Below are 20,772 nucleotides of genomic sequence, written 5' to 3'. Positions count from 1 at the left end.
CTGAATACAACAGGTGTAGTAGACCTCACAGTGAAATGCTGAATACAACAGGTGTAGTAGACCTCACAGTGAAATGCTGAATACAACAGGTGTAGTAGACCTCACAGTGAAATGCTGAATACAACAGGTGTAGTAGACCTCACAGTGAAATGCTGAATACAACAGGTGTAGTAGACCTCACAGTGAAATGCTGAATACAACAGGTGTAGTAGACCTCACAGTGAAATGCTGAATACAACAGGTGTAGTAGACCTCACAGTGAAATGTTGAATACAACAGGTGTAGTAGACCTCACAGTGAAATGCTGAATACAACAGGTGTAGTAGACCTTACAGTGAAATGCTGAATACAACAGGTGTAGTAGACCTCACAGTGAAATGCTGAATACAACAGGTGTAGTAGACCTCACAGTGAAATGCTGAATACAACAGGTGTAGTAGACCTTACAGTGAAATGCTGAATACAACAGGTGTAGTAGACCTTACAGTGAAATGCTGAATACAACAGGTGTAGTAGACCTCACAGTGAAATGCTGAATACAACAGGTGTAGTAGACCTTACAGTGAAATGCTGAATACAACAGGTGTAGTAGACCTTACAGTGAAATGCTGAATACAACAGGTGTAGTAGACCTCACAGTGAAATGCTGAATACAACAGGTGTAGTAGACCTCACAGTGAAATGCTGAATACAACAGGTGTAGTAGACCTTACAGTGAAATGCTGAATACAACAGGTGTAGTAGACCTCACAGTGAAATGCTGAATACAACAGGTGTAGTAGACCTCACAGTGAAATGCTGAATACAACAGGTGTAGTAGACCTCACAGTGAAATGCTGAATACAACAGGTGTAGTAGACCTCACAGTGAAATGCTGAATACAACAGGTGTAGTAGACCTCACAGTGAAATGCTGAATACAACAGGTGTAGTAGACCTTACAGTGAAATGCTGAATACAACAGGTGTAGTAGACCTCACAGTGAAATGCTGAATACAACAGGTGTAGTAGACCTCACAGTGAAATGCTGAATACAACAGGTGTAGTAGACCTCACAGTGAAATGCTGAATACAACAGGTGTAGTAGACCTCACAGTGAAATGCTGAATACAACAGGTGTAGTAGACCTCACAGTGAAATGCTGAATACAACAGGTGTAGTAGACCTTACAGTGAAATGCCGAATACAACAGGTGTAGTAGACCTTACAGTGAAATGCCGAATACAACAGGTGTAGTAGACATTACAGTGAAATGCCGAATACAACAGGTGTAGTAGACCTTACAGTGAAATGCCGAATACAACAGGTGTAGTAGACCTTACAGTGAAATGCCGAATACAACAGGTGTAGTAGACCTTACAGTGAAATGCCGAATACAACAGGTGTAGTAGACATTACAGTGAAATGCCGAATACAACAGGTGTAGTAGACCTTACAGTGAAATGCTGAATACAACAGGTGTAGTAGACCTTACAGTGAAATGCCGAATACAACAGGTGTAGTAGACCTTACAGTGAAATGCTGAATACAACAGGTGTAGTAGACCTTACAGTGAAATGCTGAATACAACAGGTGTAGTAGACCTTACAGTGAAATGCTGAATACAACAGGTGTAGTAGACCTTACAGTGAAATGCTGAATACAACAGGTGTAGTAGACCTTACAGTGAAATGCTGAATACAACAGGTGTAGTAGACCTTACAGTGAAATGCTGAATACAACAGGTGTAGTAGACCTTACAGTGAAATGCTGAATACAACAGGTGTAGTAGACCTTACAGTGAAATGCTGAATACAACAGGTGTAGTAGACCTTACAGTGAAATGCTGAATACAACAGGTGTAGTAGACCTTACAGTGAAATGCTGAATACAACAGGTGTAGTAGACCTTACAGTGAAATGCTGAATACAACAGGTGTAGTAGACCTTACAGTGAAATGCTGAATACAACAGGTGTAGTAGACCTTACAGTGAAATGCTGAATACAACAGGTGTAGTAGACCTTACAGTGAAATGCTGAATACAACAGGTGTAGTAGACCTTACAGTGAAATGCCGAATACAACAGGTGTAGTAGACCTTACAGTGAAATGCCGAATACAACAGGTGTAGTAGACCTTACAGTGAAATGCTGAATACAACAGGTGTAGTAGACCTTACAGTGAAATGCTGAATACAACAGGTGTAGTAGACCTTACAGTGAAATGCTGAATACAACAGGTGTAGTAGACCTTACAGTGAAATGCTGAATACAACAGGTGTAGTAGACCTTACAGTGAAATGCTGAATACAACAGGTGTAGTAGACCTTACAGTGAAATGCTGAATACAACAGGTGTAGTAGACCTTACAGTGAAATGCTGAATACAACAGGTGTAGTAGACCTTACAGTGAAATGCTGAATACAACAGGTGTAGTAGACCTTACAGTGAAATGCTGAATACAACAGGTGTAGTAGACCTTACAGTGAAATGCTGAATACAACAGGTGTAGTAGACCTTACAGTGAAATGCTGAATACAACAGGTGTAGTAGACCTTACAGTGAAATGCTGAATACAACAGGTGTAGTAGACATTACAGTGAAATGCTGAATACAACAGGTGTAGTAGACCTTACGGTGAAATGCTGAATACAACAGGTGTAGTAGACCTTACAGTGAAATGCTGAATACAACAGGTGTAGTAGACCTTACAGTGAAATGCTGAATACAACAGGTGTAGTAGACCTTACAGTGAAATGCTGAATACAACAGGTGTAGTAGACCTTACAGTGAAATGCCGAATACAACAGGTGTAGTAGACCTTACAGTGAAATGCCGAATACAACAGGTGTAGTAGACCTTACAGTGAAATGCCGAATACAACAGGTGTAGTAGACATTACAGTGAAATGCCGAATACAACAGGTGTAGTAGACCTTACAGTGAAATGCCGAATACAACAGGTGTAGTAGACCTTACAGTGAAATGCCGAATACAACAGGTGTAGTAGACCTCACAGTGAAATGCTGAATACAACAGGTGTAGTAGACCTCACAGTGAAATGCTGAATACAACAGGTGTAGTAGACCTCACAGTGAAATGCTGAATACAACAGGTGTAGTAGACCTTACAGTGAAATGCTGAATACAACAGGTGTAGTAGACCTCACAGTGAAATGCTGAATACAACAGGTGTAGTAGACCTCACAGTGAAATGCTTACAATGCAGGTAAGAAAAAACCTAAGAAAAAACTAAGAGATAAGAATAACATATAATGAAAGAGCAGCAGTAAATAACAATAGCGGGGCGAAATACAGGTGGTACCGGTACAGAGTCAATGTGGAGGCTCTATACAGGGGGTACCGGTACAGAGTCAATGTGGAGGCTATATACAGGGGCTACCGGTACAGAGTCAATGTGAAGGCTATATACAGGTGGTACCGGTACAGAGTCAATGTGGAGACTATATACAGGGGGTACCGGTACCGAGTCAATGTAGAGGCTATATACAGGGGTACCAGTACCGAGTCAATGTAGAGGCTATATACAGGGGGTACCAGTACAGAGTCAATGTGGAGACTATATACAGGGGCTACTGGTACAGAGTCAATGTGGAGGCTATATACAGAGGGTACCAGTACAGAGTCAATGTGAAGGCTATATACAGGTGGTACCGGTACAGAGTCAATGTGGAGACTATATACAGGGGGTACCAGTACAGAGTCAATGTGGAGACTATATACAGGGGCTACTGGTACAGAGTCAATGTGGAGGCTATATACAGAGGGTACCAGTACAGAGTCAATGTGGAGACTATATACAGGGGGTACCGGTACAGAGTCAATGTGGAGGCTATATACAGGGGCTACTGGTACAGAGTCAATGTGGAGGCTATATACAGGGGGTACCGGTACAGAGTCAATGTGGAGGCTATATACAGGGGGTACCGGTACAGAGTCAATGTGGAGGTTATATACAGGGGGTACCGGTACAGAGTCAATGTGGAGGCTCTATACAGGGGCTACTGGTACAGAGTCAATGTGGAGGCTCTATACAGGGGCTACTGGTACAGAGTCAATGTGAGGGGTGTCGAGGTAATTGAGGTAATATGTACATGCAGGTAGAGTTATTAAAGTGACTATGTATACATAATAACAGAGAGTAGCAGCAGCGTAGAAGGGGGGGGGGGGGGGGGGCTGGGTAGCCATTTGATTAGCTGTTCAGGAGTCTTATGGCTCGGGGGTAAAAGCTGTTTAGAAGCCTCTTGGACCTAGACTTGGCGATCCGGTACGCTTGCCCGTGTGGTAGCAGAGAGAACAGTCTATGACTAGGGTGGCTGGAGTCTTTGACCATTTTTAGGGCCTACCTCTGACACCACCTGGTATAGAGGTCTTAGCTGGCAGGAAGCTTTGCCCCAGTGATGTACTGGGCCGTAAGCACTACCCTCTGTAGTGCCTTGCGGTCGGAGCCCGAGTAGTTGCCATACCAGGCAGTGATGCAACCCGTCAGGATGCTCACGACTGTGCAGCTGTAAAACCTTTTTGAGGATCTGAGGACCCATGCCAAATCTTTTCAGTCTCCTAAGGGGGAAAAGGTTTTGTCGTTCCCTCTTCAGAACTGTCTTGGTGTGTTTGGACCATGTTAGTTTGTTGGTGATGTGGAACTTGAAGCTCTCAACCTGCTCCACTACAACCCTGTCGATGAGAATGGGGGCGTGCTCGGTCCTCCTTTTCCTGTAGTCCACAATCATCTCCTTTGACTTGATCAGTTATCAGTTATTGTATAATATCAGTTATTGTATTATATCAGTTATCAGTTATTGTATTTTATCAGTTGTTGTATTATATCAGTTATTATATAAATCAGTTATCAGTTGTTTTATATCAATTATTGTATTATATCAGTTATCAGTTACTGTATTATATAAGTTATCAGTTGTTGTATTATATCAGTTATTGTATTATATAAGTTATCAGTTGTTGTATTATATCAGTTATTGTATTATATCAGTTATCAGTTATTGTATTATATCAGTTATCAGTTGCTGTATTCTAGCCCATTGAATAATTCCCTGTAGTGTAGCCATGTGTATCACATTGTTCTGATGGGACTCCTGTACAGGTGCACTGGTGGTGCAGATAATGACCCAAAGATAATGGAGGTCATTGGAGGCTGTGATTGGTCAGAGGAAGGCCAGGGCGTGGCTTACCTACCCTGCTGCTTCCTGGAGTCTCCAAGGGCTCACCTGGTGTCACTTTCCCCAGGACAGAGATCGGTGACTGGAGTGAAGCTGACTGCACATTAGACCACAGCCATGCCAGAGAGACAAGACACGCCTCTGGTAAGTAACTATGTTAGCGACTGTAAATGGATCACATTTTATGAGGCACTGTTGAACAGGTTGACCAAACTCTCCAACGTGTCTGTTGATTTGTCACCATTTTTTAATGTATTTGTTCCATTTGAGTGTGCAGGCACTATTCTATATGTGTGTCTGTGATAAAGTGTTCAGCTTTTAAGAATCACCTCCTCTGACATTTATTTGGTTCTTGGAAATATTATTTCACAACCTGTTACAGAGACGGAAAATTATACATTTTTACAGTTTGGATGCACTACAGCATTCTTCTTTGGGATTTGTAGACATGTTGTAATCATATGATTCATGGTGTAATGTGTCTCTCGTCTAGTGGAATGTCACTACGGATATTATCTGTAGTATATAATCATAGAATATAATCAAGTGCTATATTTCCTTTTTGAAAAGGTCTTGAAATGCCTCTTGGAATATTGTTTCGGTCAGTGGACCCACTCTGATGGTAAACACATCTTACAGTGTGGCTTTCATTCCTGTTGGGGGGTTTAAACAGTGATACTCAAATAGCTGTGGGACAAATTATGTTTAATTCCACAGGCCCTGTGGGCCTTAACATAAATGACTAGTTTTAAAAGAAAAGTCAACCTTACCTTCCAAATATGTTTCATTATTAAAGTGGTAGAACACTTGAGCTCATAGAAAAATCAGCATTAATTTGTAAACAAGTAGTGTGCATCATACTTCCTGAGACTGTAGAGTTGGTTGACGTTACCTCGTCAAACTATTGGTGATAACAGCCCACTAATCTAGTGGAGCAGAAATCACAATACAGGACACAGGAAGCAGGCACACTGACTCAAGCCTGCATGCCTCTATACTGAGGAGCATACCATACACGTATACAAACAGGCACCCACGTATTCCCTCTCCACCCCCCCCCCCCCCCCCCCCTCCACCTCACACACACCCTCTTCACTTGTTGTCACTTGAACTCTTCCTGACCTTGCATGCAAATGTTATGTTTGCATGGACAATGGTCCTTTCCCCTCACACAGTCCCTCCTGCCCCACATTCAAATAAGACCCGTCGAGACCAGACTCACTTTTACATAAAAAAGCGATTGTGACAAACTGCACGCCATCAGTACGTCTTAATCCTCTACTGCACATCGGTGCCCTCAGACAACACAACACAACACCGTTTGGTAGCTTACTTTGTGTTGCCTAGGGCAACGTTGTGCCATACCTCTACTTTGTTGTGTTGCCTAGTTTGGCTACTTTTCAGGGCAATATCATTCTCAATGAAAGATTTGATGTAAAATGATGGGCTTGGTCAATATCATACATAACCTCTGATAGTGAGGACAGTGACTGAGAGGAAGACTGGACCCCAGAATCAGGTTTGAGAAGCAGTGAAATACTAGTTTGAAATATTTTTGAGGTGAAATATGACATATTTTTGAGGTGAAAAACCTAAATGTTTACAGTAGAGGACTAAATGAGTTGGGGGGGTGGATCTTTGCCCATAACCTGTCCAAACTATTGGCCATGATCCAATAAATTTTACTGAGTGGCCAGTGAGGCCAAATAAAGTAACAAGCTGAAGCTGCTTGTTTTTGCTGTGCAGGCATGGGCCTCGAATCTCTTCCCATTTCTGATGATCATCTTTTACCAGGCATCCTATGCAAATGAGCACCGTCAAGTAATGTTGACTCAGATGCAAATTCTTAATTGCTGCCAGTAGGAGACAAATCTTTTATGGTACTTTTCCAGCAGTCTAATCTCATCTGACAGCCAACCTTCAGCTCAGTCTAGGGAAGAATATAGGTTAAATGCAGTAGTCTAATCTCATCTGACAGCCAACCCTCAGCTCAGTCTTGGGAAGAATATAGGTTAAATGCAGCAGTCTAATCTCATTTTACAGCCAACCCTCAGCCCTGAGCTGAGTGGCATCCATCGATTGAGAAGAAAAATAAAAGCCAACTACCCCTTTCAGTTACATGGAGCAACTTTTCTGGTATCCAACATCGCATCCAATGAGGTTGTTACGTGCCTCCTAAGAGGAGGGAGGTGCAGGAGTCAGGAGCAGGAGAGCAAGGAAGTCCCAGTAGCACAATTGTTTATTAGAAGTCCCAATTCAACGACAACAGGTGGAGGAACACGCCCAAACAAAGTCGCCACACACAGGGAATAAACGCAACACACGGAGGAGAAACCGCTACTCCTAATTACAGTCCAAAACGGTACAACGACCCTGAGAAAGAAACCCTGTGGCGCAAACACGCACCCCTAACAGAGCAAACACGCACCCCTAACAGAGAAAACACGCACTCTAAACAGAACAAACACGCACCCCTAACAGAGCAAACACGCACCCCTAACAGAGCAAACACGCACCCCTAACAGAGAAAAAACGCACCCCTAACAGAGAAAACACGCACTCTAAACAGAACAAACACGCACCCCTAACAGAGCAAACACGCACCCCTAACAGAGCAAACACACACCCCTAACAGAGCAAACACGCACCCCTAACAGAGCAAACACGCACCCCTAACAGAGCAACAACAGCGAATAATCCCTCACAAAGACTAGCAGGCAGCGAAGGTTAATAAATCCCCCGAAATAAACTAATAGGACACAGGTGTAAAGAAAAAACAGACAGACACAAACGAAAAAGGAACAATGGATCGGTGGCAGCTAGTAGGCCGGTGACGACGACCGCCGAGCTCCGCCACAACAGGGAGAGGAGCCACAGAGGTTAACCTCTCCTCCTCTCCCTGTCCATCTAACTCCCTCTGATAACATCCAGTCTCATTTCATTCACATCCTTATAAGAGCTGTCCTATTAAAGTACATAGTGCAGCAGTTACATTTTCCTTTGATTATAGTTGGTACAAATGTAAAATAAATATATTTTGATTTGTTTAACACTTTTTTGGTTACTACATGATTCCATATGTGTTATTTCATAGTTTTGATGTCTTCACTATTATTCTACAATGTAGAAAATAGTAAAAATAAAGAAAACCCCTTGAATGAGTAGGTGTGTCCAAACTTTTGACTGGTGCTGTAGGTCTAAACTCTTGGAGATGCCTCACACCTGTTATCAGCAGCAGAGTGACTGGTGAATAATTCTGGGTTAGATTTACCTGGCTGTGGGGTAAAAGTCATGTTGTGCACTATGGGTGCTGTGTCTATAGGGGGCGCTACCGCTGCAGAGACGATGCCCACGATGCGGGGATGTACTGGAGTGGTCACGGGAGCAAAGGTAGGAGTGGTTTGTGTTTGTTTGTTTGTCATAGTGGATTGTGAATGACCCGGACTGTAAATACTACTGTATGTGATGTACATTGTTTCTATGTGTATAATGTGTATTCTGTATGTATTAATGTGTCTGTGCTGTGGCAGTGCTCTGTTGGCCTGCCGTTGCTACTCTCAGCTGGACGAGGCCGTGGAGAGTGTGGCTGAAGGCCGAGGCTGGGGTGCTAGCAGAGGAGACAAGGAGAGGGGTCACTGGGCTGCAGGACGAGTGGGGGACATTGACTTCACTGGCACCAGTAGGACAAGGGGAAAGGTAACACTGTTACAACCACAAGGTAACACTGTTACAACCACAAGGCAACACTGTTACAACCACAAGGTAACACTGTTACAACCACAAGGTAACAGTGTTACAACCACAAGGTAACACTGCTACAACCACAAGGTAACACTGTTACAACCACAAGGTGCTATAACCACAAGGTAACACTGTTACAACCACAAGGTAACACTGCTACAACCACAAGGTAACACTGTTACAACCACAAGGTAACACTGCTACAACCACAAGGTAACACTGTTACAACCACAAGGTAACACTGTTACAACCACAAGGTAACACTGTTACAACCACAAGGCAACACTGTTACAACCACAAGGCAACACTGTTACAACCACAAGGCAACACTGTTACAACCACAAGGTGCTATAACCACAAGGCAACACTATTACAACCACAAAGTAACACTGCTACAACCACAAGGTGACACTGCTACAACCACAAGGTGGTATAACCACAAGGCAACACTATTACAACCACAAAGTAACACTGCTACAACCACAAGGTGCTATAACCAGATGGTAACACTGTTACAACCACAAGGTAATATAACCAGATGGCAACACTGTTACAACCACAGTTGGAAATTGTTCCGTACCACCATCCATATTGGTTCTATCTAAGAGACAGTTCAGTGATCACAAACTGTGGTCCTGGAGAGATACATTTTAGTATGTGCAGGACTGTGTTACATTTCAGTATGTGCAGGACTGTGTTACATTTCAGTATGTGCAGGACTGTGTTACATTTCAGTATGTGCAGGACTGTGTTCCATTTCAGTATGTGCAGGACTGTGTTCCATTTTAGTATGTGCAGGACTGTGTTCCATTTCAGTATGTGCAGGACTGTGTTCCATTTCAGTATGTGCAGGACTGTGTTCCATTTTAGTATGTGCAGGACTGTGTTTCATTTCAGTATGTGCAGGACTGTGTTCCATTTTAGTATGTGCAGGACTGTTTTCCATTTCAGTATGTGCAGGACTGTGTTCCATTTTAGTATGTGCAGGACTGTGTTCCATTTTAGTATGTGCAGGACTGTGTTTCATTTTAGTATGTGCAGGACTGTGTTCCATTTCAGTATGTGCAGGACTGTGTTCCATTTCAGTATGTGCAGGACTGTGTTCCATTTCAGTATGTGCAGGACTGTGTTCCATTTCAGTATGTGCAGGACTGTGTTCCATTTCAGTATGTGCAGGACTGTGTTCCATTTTAGTATGTGCAGGACTGTGTTCCATTTCAGTATGTGCAGGACTGTGTTCAATTTCAGTATGTGCAGGACTGTGTTCCATTTCAGTATGTGCAGGACTGTGTTACATTTCAGTATGTGCAGGACTGTGTTCAATTTCAGTATGTGCAGGACTGTGTTACATTTCAGTATGTGCAGGACTGTGTTACATTTCAGTATGTGCAGGACTGTGTTCCATTTTAGTATGTGCAGGACTGTGTTCCATTTTAGTATGTGCAGGACTGTGTTCCATTTCAGTATGTGCAGGACTGTGTTCCATTTCAGTATGTGCAGGACTGTGTTCCATTTCAGTATGTGCAGGACTGTGTTCCATTTCAGTATGTGCAGGACTGTGTTACATTTCAGTATGTGCAGGACTGTGTTCCATTTCAGTATGTGCAGGACTGTGTTCCATTTTAGTATGTGCAGGACTGTGTTCCATTTCAGTATGTGCAGGACTGTGTTCCATTTCAGTATGTGCAGGACTGTGTTCCATTTTAGTATGTGCAGGACTGTGTTCCATTTCAGTATGTGCAGGACTGTGTTCCATTTCAGTATGTGCAGGACTGTGTTCCATTTCAGTATGTGCAGGACTGTGTTTCATTTCAGTATGTGCAGGACTGTGTTCCATTTTAGTATGTGCAGGACTGTGTTCCATTTTAGTATGTGCAGGACTGTGTTCAATTTCAGTATGTGCAGGACTGTGTTCCATTTTAGTATGTGCAGGACTGTGTTCAATTTCAGTATGTGCAGGACTGTGTTCCATTTCAGTATGTGCAGGACTGTGTTTCATTTCAGTATGTGCAGGACTGTGTTCCATTTCAGTATGTGCAGGACTGTGTTCCATTTCAGTATGTGCAGGACTGTGTTCCATTTCAGTATGTGCAGGACTGTGTTCCATTTCAGTATGTGCAGGACTGTGTTCCATTTCAGTATGTGCAGGACTGTGTTCCATTTCAGTATGTGCAGGACTTTGTTTCATTTCAGTATGTGCAGGACTGTGTTCCATTGTAGTATGTGCAGGACTGTGTTCCATTTCAGTATGTGCAGGACTGTGTTTCATTTCAGTATGTGCAGGACTGTGTTCCATTTCAGTATGTGCAGGACTGTGTTCCATTTCAGTATGTGCAGGACTGTGTTCCATTTCAGTATGTGCAGGACTGTGTTCCATTTCAGTATGTGCAGGACTTTGTTCAATTTCAGTATGTGCAGGACTTTGTTCAATTTCAGTATGTGCAGGACTGTGTTCCATTTCAGTATGTGCAGGACTGTGTTCCATTTCAGTATGTGCAGGACTTTGTTTCATTTCAGTATGTGCAGGACTGTGTTCCATTTCAGTATGTGCAGGACTGTGTTTCATTTCAGTATGTGCAGGACTGTGTTCCATTTCAGTATGTGCAGGACTGTGTTCCATTTCAGTATGTACAGGACTGTGTTCCATTTTAGTGCAGGACTGTGTTCCATTTCAGCACTAACATGGCCTGAATTATCAAAACAATGCAGATTGATAATTAATGCATATCACTCAGTCATTTCAGCTCAAGTTATCCATGTTTCTCATCATTTTACAAAACTATTTCAAGTCAAGAAGGAGATTAAAGAAATATGAAAGAGGACATGTTCCTTGACCATGTACATCTCTCAGTAAATACCACACTGTGCTTCTCTGTCCAGTTTGTGAGGGTTCACAGCTCCACAGATCCAGTGTTAATCTACCAGATGCTGACAGAGCAGTGGGGACTAGCCCCTCCACACCTGGTGGTGGCTCTGGTGGGGGGAGACGAGCTGGCTCAGATGAAACCCTGGCTCAGGGACACCGTGAGGAAAGGACTGGTCAAGGCTGCTCAGAGCACAGGTGGGACACACGCACACACACACACACACACACACACACACACACACACACACACACACACACACACACACACACACACACACACACACACACACACACACACACACACACACACACACACACACACACACACACACACACACATTCACTTTTGTTTTTACTAAGATAACCGTGGGCTACATTGAGTTTCCTGCTCTAAAGTGAGCATGTTGGACAAAGTGAGATGATGTCTCTACCTCACAGGTGCCTGGATCCTGACCAACGGGCTTCGCTTCGGCATCACCAAGCACCTGGGCCAGGCTGTCCGTGACCACTCTCTGGCCAGCACCTCCTCTAAGGTCAAGGTGGTGGCCATCGGCATCGCTCCCTGGAACATGATCCACAACAGAGACGCTCTGCTTGCTGCTAAGGTCTCCATACACATCCATGCAGAAGATCACATGAGTTCAGAGTAGATGTTGATTACATTTAACATGTGATTAGCCGAGACAACGAGGTCCCAGTAAAACGTCTAAATGTGTGTCTGTGTGTGAGTTGCTGAGTTGTTGTTACGCGCTCCTCTGAAATCTGTTCTCTGACCGACGTGTGTCCTCCTGCAGCCAGACCAGCCTGCCGTGGTGGAGCCCCAGGACCTGTCCCATGGGGCGGTGTACTCCCTGGACTGCAACCACTCCCACTTTGTCCTGGTTGAGGAGGACCCTCAGCGCCCCGGGGCCACCAGCGAAATGAGGGTCAAGCTGCTCAAGCATATCTCCCTGCAGCGCACCGGTTATGGAGGTGAACCTACTTCAACTTAAACATACTTACTCTTCTTTTAACCTTTATTTAACTAGACAGGTCAGTTCAGAACAAATTCTTATTTACAATGACTGTCTACCAGGGAGCAGTGGGTTAGCTGCCTTGTTCAGAGGCAGAACGGGGCAGACAGTTTTTACCTTGTCAGCTCGGGGATTAGATCCAGCAACCTTTCGGTTACTGGCCCAACGCTCCAACCACTAGGCTACTTGCCTCCCCCCAACTTATTTGAAGGTTGTTAATGTTTACTGTGCGTCATATTCGACACAGCACACTTGTATTTCTTCAGGACGAATGGTTCTTTTTGACTTTAATGAGTGGTTTTAAGGAACAACCAGGGCCCTTGTTGATATTCTGCATCGCTACAGGTGCAGGCAGCTTTGAGATCCCAGTGCTGTGTCTCCTGGTGCACGGAGAACCTCGGATCCTACAGGTTTGTCACATTTTTTGGAAAATATTAGTTTCCCGTTAATTCAACTTTTCAGTATAATGTGTTATTATATTACTTGTCATAAGCATGTATGAACGTATATAGATTTCATATGACGAGGCCTATTATATATTATGTTGCCATAGCAACATTTCAATTGATCCAAAGTGTCTATTTAGTCAGAATCATTTGGAGACAGTAATAAAAACATTCCAAATCTTACAGCGAATTACCAGCACATCACAATGCGTTATACTGTAGCTGTGTAGTTTCTATATTTCTGTGTGTGCTGTGTGTGCTGTGTGTTCTGTTTGGGTAAGCAGTCTTCCTCTGTCTCTGTGTACAGAGGATGTATAAGGGCATAGGGAACGCCATGCCCTGGCTGATACTGGCGGGGTCGGGGGGCGTGGCCCACATCCTGGTCACGCTGATGAACCGGGGCTGCTGGGACATGGACAGCGTGCAGGAGCTCCTGCTAGACACCTTTCCCAGCGTGCACCACAGCACTGACATCACTAACTGGACCAAGCTGGTAAGGAGCAGAGAGAGAGAGCAGAGAGAGAGAGCAGGGAGAGAGAGCAGAGCGAGAGAGCAGAGAGAGAGAGCAGAGAGAGCAGAGAGAGAGAGAGCAGAGCGAGAGAGCAGAGTGAGAGAGCAGAGTGAGAGAGCAGAGTGAGAGAGCAGAGTGAGAGAGCAGAGTGAGAGAGCAGAGTGAGAGAGCAGAGAGTGAGAGCAGAGAGTGAGAGCAGAGTGAGAGAGCAGAGTGCAGAGTGAGAGAGCAGAGTGAGAGAGCAGAGTGAGAGAGCAGAGAGAGAGAGCAGAGAGAGAGAGCAGAGAGAGAGAGAGCGAGCAGAGAGTGAGAGAGCAGAGAGTAGAGAGAGAGAGCAGAGAGAGAGAGCAGAGAGAGAGAGCAGAGTGAGAGAGTCAGAGCAGAGAGAGAGAGTAGAGAGAGGTTGAATGACTGACTTCCTCCTGATCTTTAGATCCAGAAGATACTGGACAACGGCCACCTCCTGACAGTTCATGACCCCGAGCAGGAGAGCTCTGAGCTGGACACAGTCATCCTCAAAGCTTTGGTCAAAGGTACTGGATGGAATGCTTCTACTGCGGCTGACAGCACTTACATCAATCCTAAAAAGGGCTTGAAAAGAAGCAGATGAAAGATATCCATCATAAGATCAATACTTTTACAATTATGCTCCATATAAGAAGGTTTGAGGAGTTAGTGGAAGCCATCCGTCAACATAGAAAATAAATACGCTCATTCTGTTTTTGATGGATATGAACTTTCTTTCTGAACGGGTCATAACCTTTGACCCCTAACATCTAACCTTTGACCCCTAACATCTAACCTTTGCCCTGTGTGTGGCATGCAGCCTGTAAGAGCCAGAGTCAGGAAGCTCAGGACTTCCTGGATGAGCTGAAGTTGGCGGTGGCCTGGAACCGGGTGGACATCGCTAAGAGCCACATCTTCAATGGGGACGTGGAGTGGACGGTGTGAATGAAAGACAGCATGAGATGTCCCTCCTTCATTCATTCTCTCTCTCCTATTGGTCCTGAACTTTGTACTGCTAGTGCTGATTATTGTTTATGTGATGTATTTGCTGCCACATCAAGGATCATTAAAAAACATATCTTACCTTAGTATAATAACGGAATGTAAAACGCCTATGTGCAGCATAAATATTGCTTAGTAAAACAGAATATTGGAATTGTATTGGTAGTTTACTACAACGTTAGTAATATATAGCACTATCTACTGACCCTCGCAGGCAGGTGACCTGGAGGAGGTGATGATGGACGCGCTGGTCAATGACAAGCCCGACTTTGTGCGTCTATTTGTGGACAACGGCGTGTGTCTGGGCGAGTTCCTGACCTACGGCCGCCTGCAGGAGCTCTACTGCTCTGTGTCAGAGAAGAGCCTCCTTCATCTCCTCCTCCTGAAGAAGCACCAGGAGAAACAGCTCCTACTGAAGGCTACACGGACCCCTGGACCCCCTCACGACCACCACAAGGCCGAGTCCGGGGACCGGAAGGCCCGCTTCACCCTGCATGAGGTGTCCAAAGTGCTGAAAGACTTCCTGCACGACTCGTGTAAAGGCTTCTATCAGAAGCTGCCCACGGTGGGTACTGGGTAGGCTCTTCCTGAGGTAACGCGGAGTGAGTTTATCACATCATGAATCACAGATAGTTCCTCATGGACCACAGATAGTTCCTCATGAATCACAGATAGTTCCTCATGGACCACAGATAGTTCCTCATGGATTACAGATAGTTCCTCATGGATGACAGATAGTTCCTCATGGACCACAGATAGTTCCTCATGAATCACAGATAGTTCCTCATGGACCACAGATAGTTCCTCATGGATTACAGATAGTTCCTCATGGATGACAGATAGTTCCTCATGGACCACAGATAGTTCCTCATGAATCACAGATAGTTCCTCATGGACCACAGATAGTTCCTCATGGATTACAGATAGTTCCTCATGGATGACAGATAGTTCCTCATGGACCACAGATAGTTCCTCATGAATCACAGATAGTTCCTCATGGATTACAGATAGTTCCTCATGGATGACAGATAGTTCCTCACGAATCACAGATAGTTCCTCATGAATCACAGATAGTTCCTCATGGATCACAGATAGTTCCTCATGGATCACAGATAGTTCCCCATGAATCACAGATAGTTCCTCATGAATCACAGAAAGTTCCTCATGGATCACAGCTGAACACAGAATTGTGGCTGGAGAAAGGAAAACCTCACAGATTCCAAGGCTTTTCTGAAGAACAGATTGAAACCATGTCAAGATGTCCAGCAGAGACACGTTTTTCTCTGCATTTCTATGTGTCTGTCAGAGTTCACTCTTCTTCATCCTTAAGTGTGTGTGTCTCACTGTGTGTGTGTGTGTTGTCTCCAGGAGAAGACAGGCAAGAAGGCAGGCCGTCTCATTACCAACCAGAAGAGCCTTGCTGAGTTGGAGGAGCGCTGTGAGCACCCCTGGAGGGACCTGTTCCTCTGGGCTGTTCTCCAGAACCGGCAGCAGATGGCTAACTACTTCTGGGCCATGGTCAGTCCCCTCCCTCCCAGAGAGTTAGTTCTGATCTCCAGGAGGATTATTCAAATGAAGGTCAAGCCCAGTAGTTAGTGTAGGTTTTATTGCTGGCCAGTGTCAATACAGGCAGTTTAAAAGATAATGTAGATATCATCAGTATGGTGTTGAGCAGGGTGGTGGTGAGAGGGAGTTTAGTACCAAACATACACACTTACTGCACATTAAGACATTTACAGCCAGACAAACACACACACACACTGACTCTCACTCTCACTCTCTCTCTCACTCTCTCTCTCACTCTCTCTCTCTCTCTCTCTCTCTCTCGCTCTTTATCTCTCTCTCTCTCTCTCTCTCTCTCTCTCTCCTCTCTCTCTCTCTCTCTCTCTCTCTCTCTCTCCCTCTCTCTCTCTCTCTCTCTCTCTCTCTCAATTCAAATGGCTTTATTGATATCGGAAACATGTTTACTTATCCAAAGCAAATGGAATAGACAATAAACAAAAGCAAAATAAACAAGGGAAACATTAGTGTACATTATACTCACAAAAGGGTGGTCAGTCTCTCTCTCTCTCTCTCTCTCTCTCTCTCTCTCTCTCTCTCTCTCTCTTTTCTCTCGTTCTCTCTGTTCCTCCTTCTATCTCTCTCTCTCTCTCTCTCTCTCTATCTTTCTCCTCATTCCAATCTGTATCCCCCTTCTATCTCTCTCTCTCTCTCTCTCTCTCTCTCTCTTTATTCTCTATTCTCTCTCGCTATTCTCCCTCTGTATCCCCCTTCTATCTCTCTCTCTCTCTCTCTCTCTCTCTCTCTCTATTCTCTATTCTCTCTCGCTATTCTCCCTCTGTATCCCCCTTCTATCTGTCTCTCTCTCTCTCTCTCTCTCTCTCTCTCTATTCTCTATTCTCTCTCGCTATTCTCCCTCTGTATCCCCCTTCTATCTGTCTCTCTCTCTCTCTCTCTCTCTCTCTCTATTCTCTATTCTCTCTCGCTATTCTCCCTCTGTATCCCCCTTCTATCTCTCTCTCTCTCTCTCTCTCTCTCTCTCTCTCTCTCTCTATTCTCTATTCTCTCTCGCTATTCTCCCTCTGTATCCCCCTTCTATCTATCTATCTCTCTCTCTCTCTCTATTCTCTATTCTCTCTCGCTATTCTCCCTCTGTATCCCCCTTCTATCTATCTCTCTCTCTCTCTCTCTCTCTCTCTATTCCCTCTCTGTACCCCCCCCCGTCTCTCTCTCTCTCCCCCTCTCTATTCTCTATTCCCTCTCTGTACCCCCCCCCCCCGTCTCTCTCTCTCTCCCCCTCTCTATTCTCTATTCCCTCTCTGTACCCCCCCCCCGTCTCTCTGTCTCTCTCAATTCAATTCAAAGGGCTTTATTGATATGGGAAACATGTTTACATTGCCAAAGCAAATGGAATAGACAATAAACAAAAGGGAAATGAACAATGGAAGCATTAGTGAACATTACACTCACAAAAGGATGGTCAGTCTCTCTCTCTCTCTATTCCCTCTCTGTACCCCCCCGTCTCTCTGTCTCTCTGTCTCTCTGAACATTACACTCACAAAAGGATGGTCAGTCTCTCTCTCTATTCTCTATTCCCTCTCTGTACCCCCCCGCCCCCCGTCTCTCTGTCTCTCTGTCTCTCTGAACATTACACTCACAAAAGGATGGTCAGTCTCTCTCTCTATTCTCTATTCCCTCTCTGTACCCCCCCCGCCCCCCGTCTCTCTGTCTCTCTGAACATTACACTCACAAAAGGATGGTCAGTCTCTCTCTCTCTCTCAATTTCAATACAAATCAAAGGGCTTTATTGGGATGAGAAACATACAGTTTAAATCGGAAGTTTACATACACTTAGGTTAGAGCCATTAAAACTCGTTTTACAACCACTCCACAAATATCTTGTTTACAAACTATTGTTTTGGCAAGTCGGTTAGGATATCTACTGTTTTATGGCTGTTTTAGGCTAATTGACATCATTTGAGTCAATTGGAGGTGTACCTGTGGATGTATTTCAAGGTACAAAAGTATCCATATCCATAGTAAAATGAGTCCTATATCGACATAACCTGAAAGGCTGCTCAGCAAGGAAGAAGCAACTGCTCCAAAACCGCCATAAAAAAGCCAGACCACTGTTTGCAACTGCACATCGGGACAAAGATTGTACTTTTTTGAGAAATGTCCTCTGGTCTGATGAAACAAAAATAGAACTGTTTGGACATAATGACCATCATTATGTTTGGAGGAAAAAGAGCGAGGCTTGCAAGCTGAAGAACACCATCCCAACCGTGAAGCACGGGGGTGGCAGCATCATGTTGTGGGGTGCTTTGCTGCATGAGGGATTGGTGCACTTCACAAAATAGATGGCATCATGAGGCAGGAAAATTATGTGGATTTATTGAAGCAACATCTCAAGACATCAGTCAGGAAGTTAAAGGTTGGTCGCAAATGGGTCTTCCAAATGGCTTAAGGACAACAAAGTCAATGCATTGGAGTGGCCATCACAAAGCCCTTACCTCAATCCCACAGAAAATTTGTGGACAGAACTGAGAAAGCGTGTGCGAGCAAGGAGGCCTACAAACCTGACTCAGTTACACCAGCTTTGTCAGGAGGAATGGGCCAAAATGAACCCAACTTATTGTGGGAAGCTTGTGAAAGGCTACCCGAAATATTTGACCCAAGTTAAACAATTTAAAGGCAATGCTACCAAATACTAATTGAGTGTATGTAAACCTCTGACCCACTGGGAAGGTGATGAAAGAAATAAAAGCAGAAATAAATCATTCCTGAGGCTGTTGTGTTTATACATGGATTTTATAACGTTGTATGTTTTTCCCCCAACACCACTTTCCATCCATTTGTATAGCAGACCCTCATGCCAAATTGAGTCAAAAGCCTTTTTGAAATCAACAAATCATGAGAAGACTTTGCCTTTGTTTTGATTTGTTTATTTGTCAATTAGGGTGTGTAGGTTGACTACGTGGTCTGTCGTACGGTAATTTGTTAAAAATACAATTTGATATTTGCTCAGTATATTGTTTTCACTGAGGAAATATACAAGTCTGCTGTTAATGATAATGCAGAGGATTTTCCCAAGGTTGCTGTTGACACAAATCCCACGGTAGTTATTGGGGTCAAATTTGTCTCAACTTTTGTGGATTGGGGTGATCAGTCCTTGGTTCCAAATATTGGGGAAGATGTCGGAGCTGAGGATGATGTTAAAGAGTTTAAGTATAGCCAATTGGAATTTGTTGTCTCTATATTTTATAATTTCATTTAGGATACCATCAACACCACAGGGCTTTTTAGGTTGGAGGGTTTGAATTTTGTGATGTAGTTAATTCCATGTAATTGGAGAATCCAGTGGGTTCTGGTAGTCTTTAATAGTTGATTCTAAGATTTGTATTTGATCATGTATATGTTTTTGCTGTTTGTTCTTTATTATATATGCAAAAAGATGTGAAGTGGTTTATCCATAAATCTCAATTTCTCAGGTTTCTCAATTTCTTTCTTCGGTTTTTGCATTCTTCATCAAACCATCTGTCATTGTTGTTCATATTCTTAGGTTGTCTGTTTGACATTTTTAGATTTGATAGGGAAGCTGAGCGGTCAAATATACTGTTTATGTTTTCTACTGGCAAGTTTACACTTTCACTATTACAGTGAAACGTTTTTTCCAGGATGTTATCTAAAAGGGATTGAATTTGTCATTGCCTAATTGTTTTGTGGTAGGTTTCCACAATACTTTCCTTCCATCTATAGCATTTCTTAATAGTATTCAGTTCCTTTAGCTCTGATGCCTCATGATTGAGTATTGCTCTGTTCAAGTATTGCTCTCTCTCTCTGTTTCTCTCTCTGTCTCTCTCTCTGTCTCTCTCTCTCTGTATCTCTCTCTCTCTCTCTCTCTCTCTCTCTCTCTCTCTCTCTCCTTCTCTCTCTCTCTCTCTCTCCTTCTCTCTCTCTCTCTCTCTCTCTCTCTCTCTCTCTCTCTCCTTCTCTCTCTCTCTCTCTCTCTCTCTCTCTCTCTCTCTCTCTCTCTCTCTCTGTGGACCCAGGGTCCGGAGGCTGTAGCTGCGGCTCTAGCTGGTTGTAAGATCCTGAAAGAGATGTCTGGCCTGGAGTCAGAGGCAGAGTCAGCACGCAGCATGAAGGAGGCCAAGTATGAGCAGTTTGCCCTAGGTGAGAGACACGAGGAGCGTGTAGGCACATGCACCACACATCCATGCACACACACACACACACACACACACACACATACACACACACACACACACACACACACACACACACACACACACACACACACACACTGGATATAACATGCAGCGTCACACTCTGCGATGACATAATGCTCTGGGATCACAAACCATCACTTAGTTGAAATATACCACAAAGACAAAGATGTTCTCTGAAAGTATCTATTTCCTAGGAAATTCTCCTAGGGTTAAAATTCACAGTGAGATCATCACAAGATAAGAATCTAGATACAACCAATGCCTATATAGCAACCAGACAAA

General features: G+C 43.9%; 1 protein-coding gene across 1 annotated transcript in view; it reads left to right on the top strand.

Annotated features, from left to right (window-relative positions):
• The first annotated feature begins 5,097 nt into the window (after window positions 1–5,097).
• The window catches only part of trpm5 (transient receptor potential cation channel, subfamily M, member 5), a 54,655-nt gene continuing 38,980 nt past the window's right edge, over window positions 5,098–20,772 (top strand). Inside the window, exons 1-13 of the mRNA XM_090223086.1 lie at window positions 5,098–5,317; window positions 8,496–8,563; window positions 8,704–8,869; window positions 11,795–11,975; window positions 12,219–12,385; window positions 12,575–12,752; window positions 13,139–13,203; window positions 13,547–13,732; window positions 14,184–14,283; window positions 14,577–14,695; window positions 14,973–15,323; window positions 16,127–16,276; window positions 20,311–20,434. Coding sequence (XP_090079212.1) covers window positions 5,291–5,317; window positions 8,496–8,563; window positions 8,704–8,869; window positions 11,795–11,975; window positions 12,219–12,385; window positions 12,575–12,752; window positions 13,139–13,203; window positions 13,547–13,732; window positions 14,184–14,283; window positions 14,577–14,695; window positions 14,973–15,323; window positions 16,127–16,276; window positions 20,311–20,434 — 1,882 coding nt within the window. The 5' untranslated portion in view covers window positions 5,098–5,290. The remainder of the gene's footprint in view (window positions 5,318–8,495; window positions 8,564–8,703; window positions 8,870–11,794; window positions 11,976–12,218; window positions 12,386–12,574; window positions 12,753–13,138; window positions 13,204–13,546; window positions 13,733–14,183; window positions 14,284–14,576; window positions 14,696–14,972; window positions 15,324–16,126; window positions 16,277–20,310; window positions 20,435–20,772) is intronic.

The sequence above is a fragment of the Oncorhynchus mykiss genome, chromosome 26 (assembly GCF_057628025.1).
Source record: "Oncorhynchus mykiss isolate SJ-2025 chromosome 26, ASM5762802v1, whole genome shotgun sequence".
Classification (NCBI taxonomy): domain Eukaryota; kingdom Metazoa; phylum Chordata; class Actinopteri; order Salmoniformes; family Salmonidae; genus Oncorhynchus; species Oncorhynchus mykiss.
The sequence above is the reverse complement of the archived record's forward strand: the minus strand, read 5'-3'. Positions and strand labels throughout refer to the sequence as shown.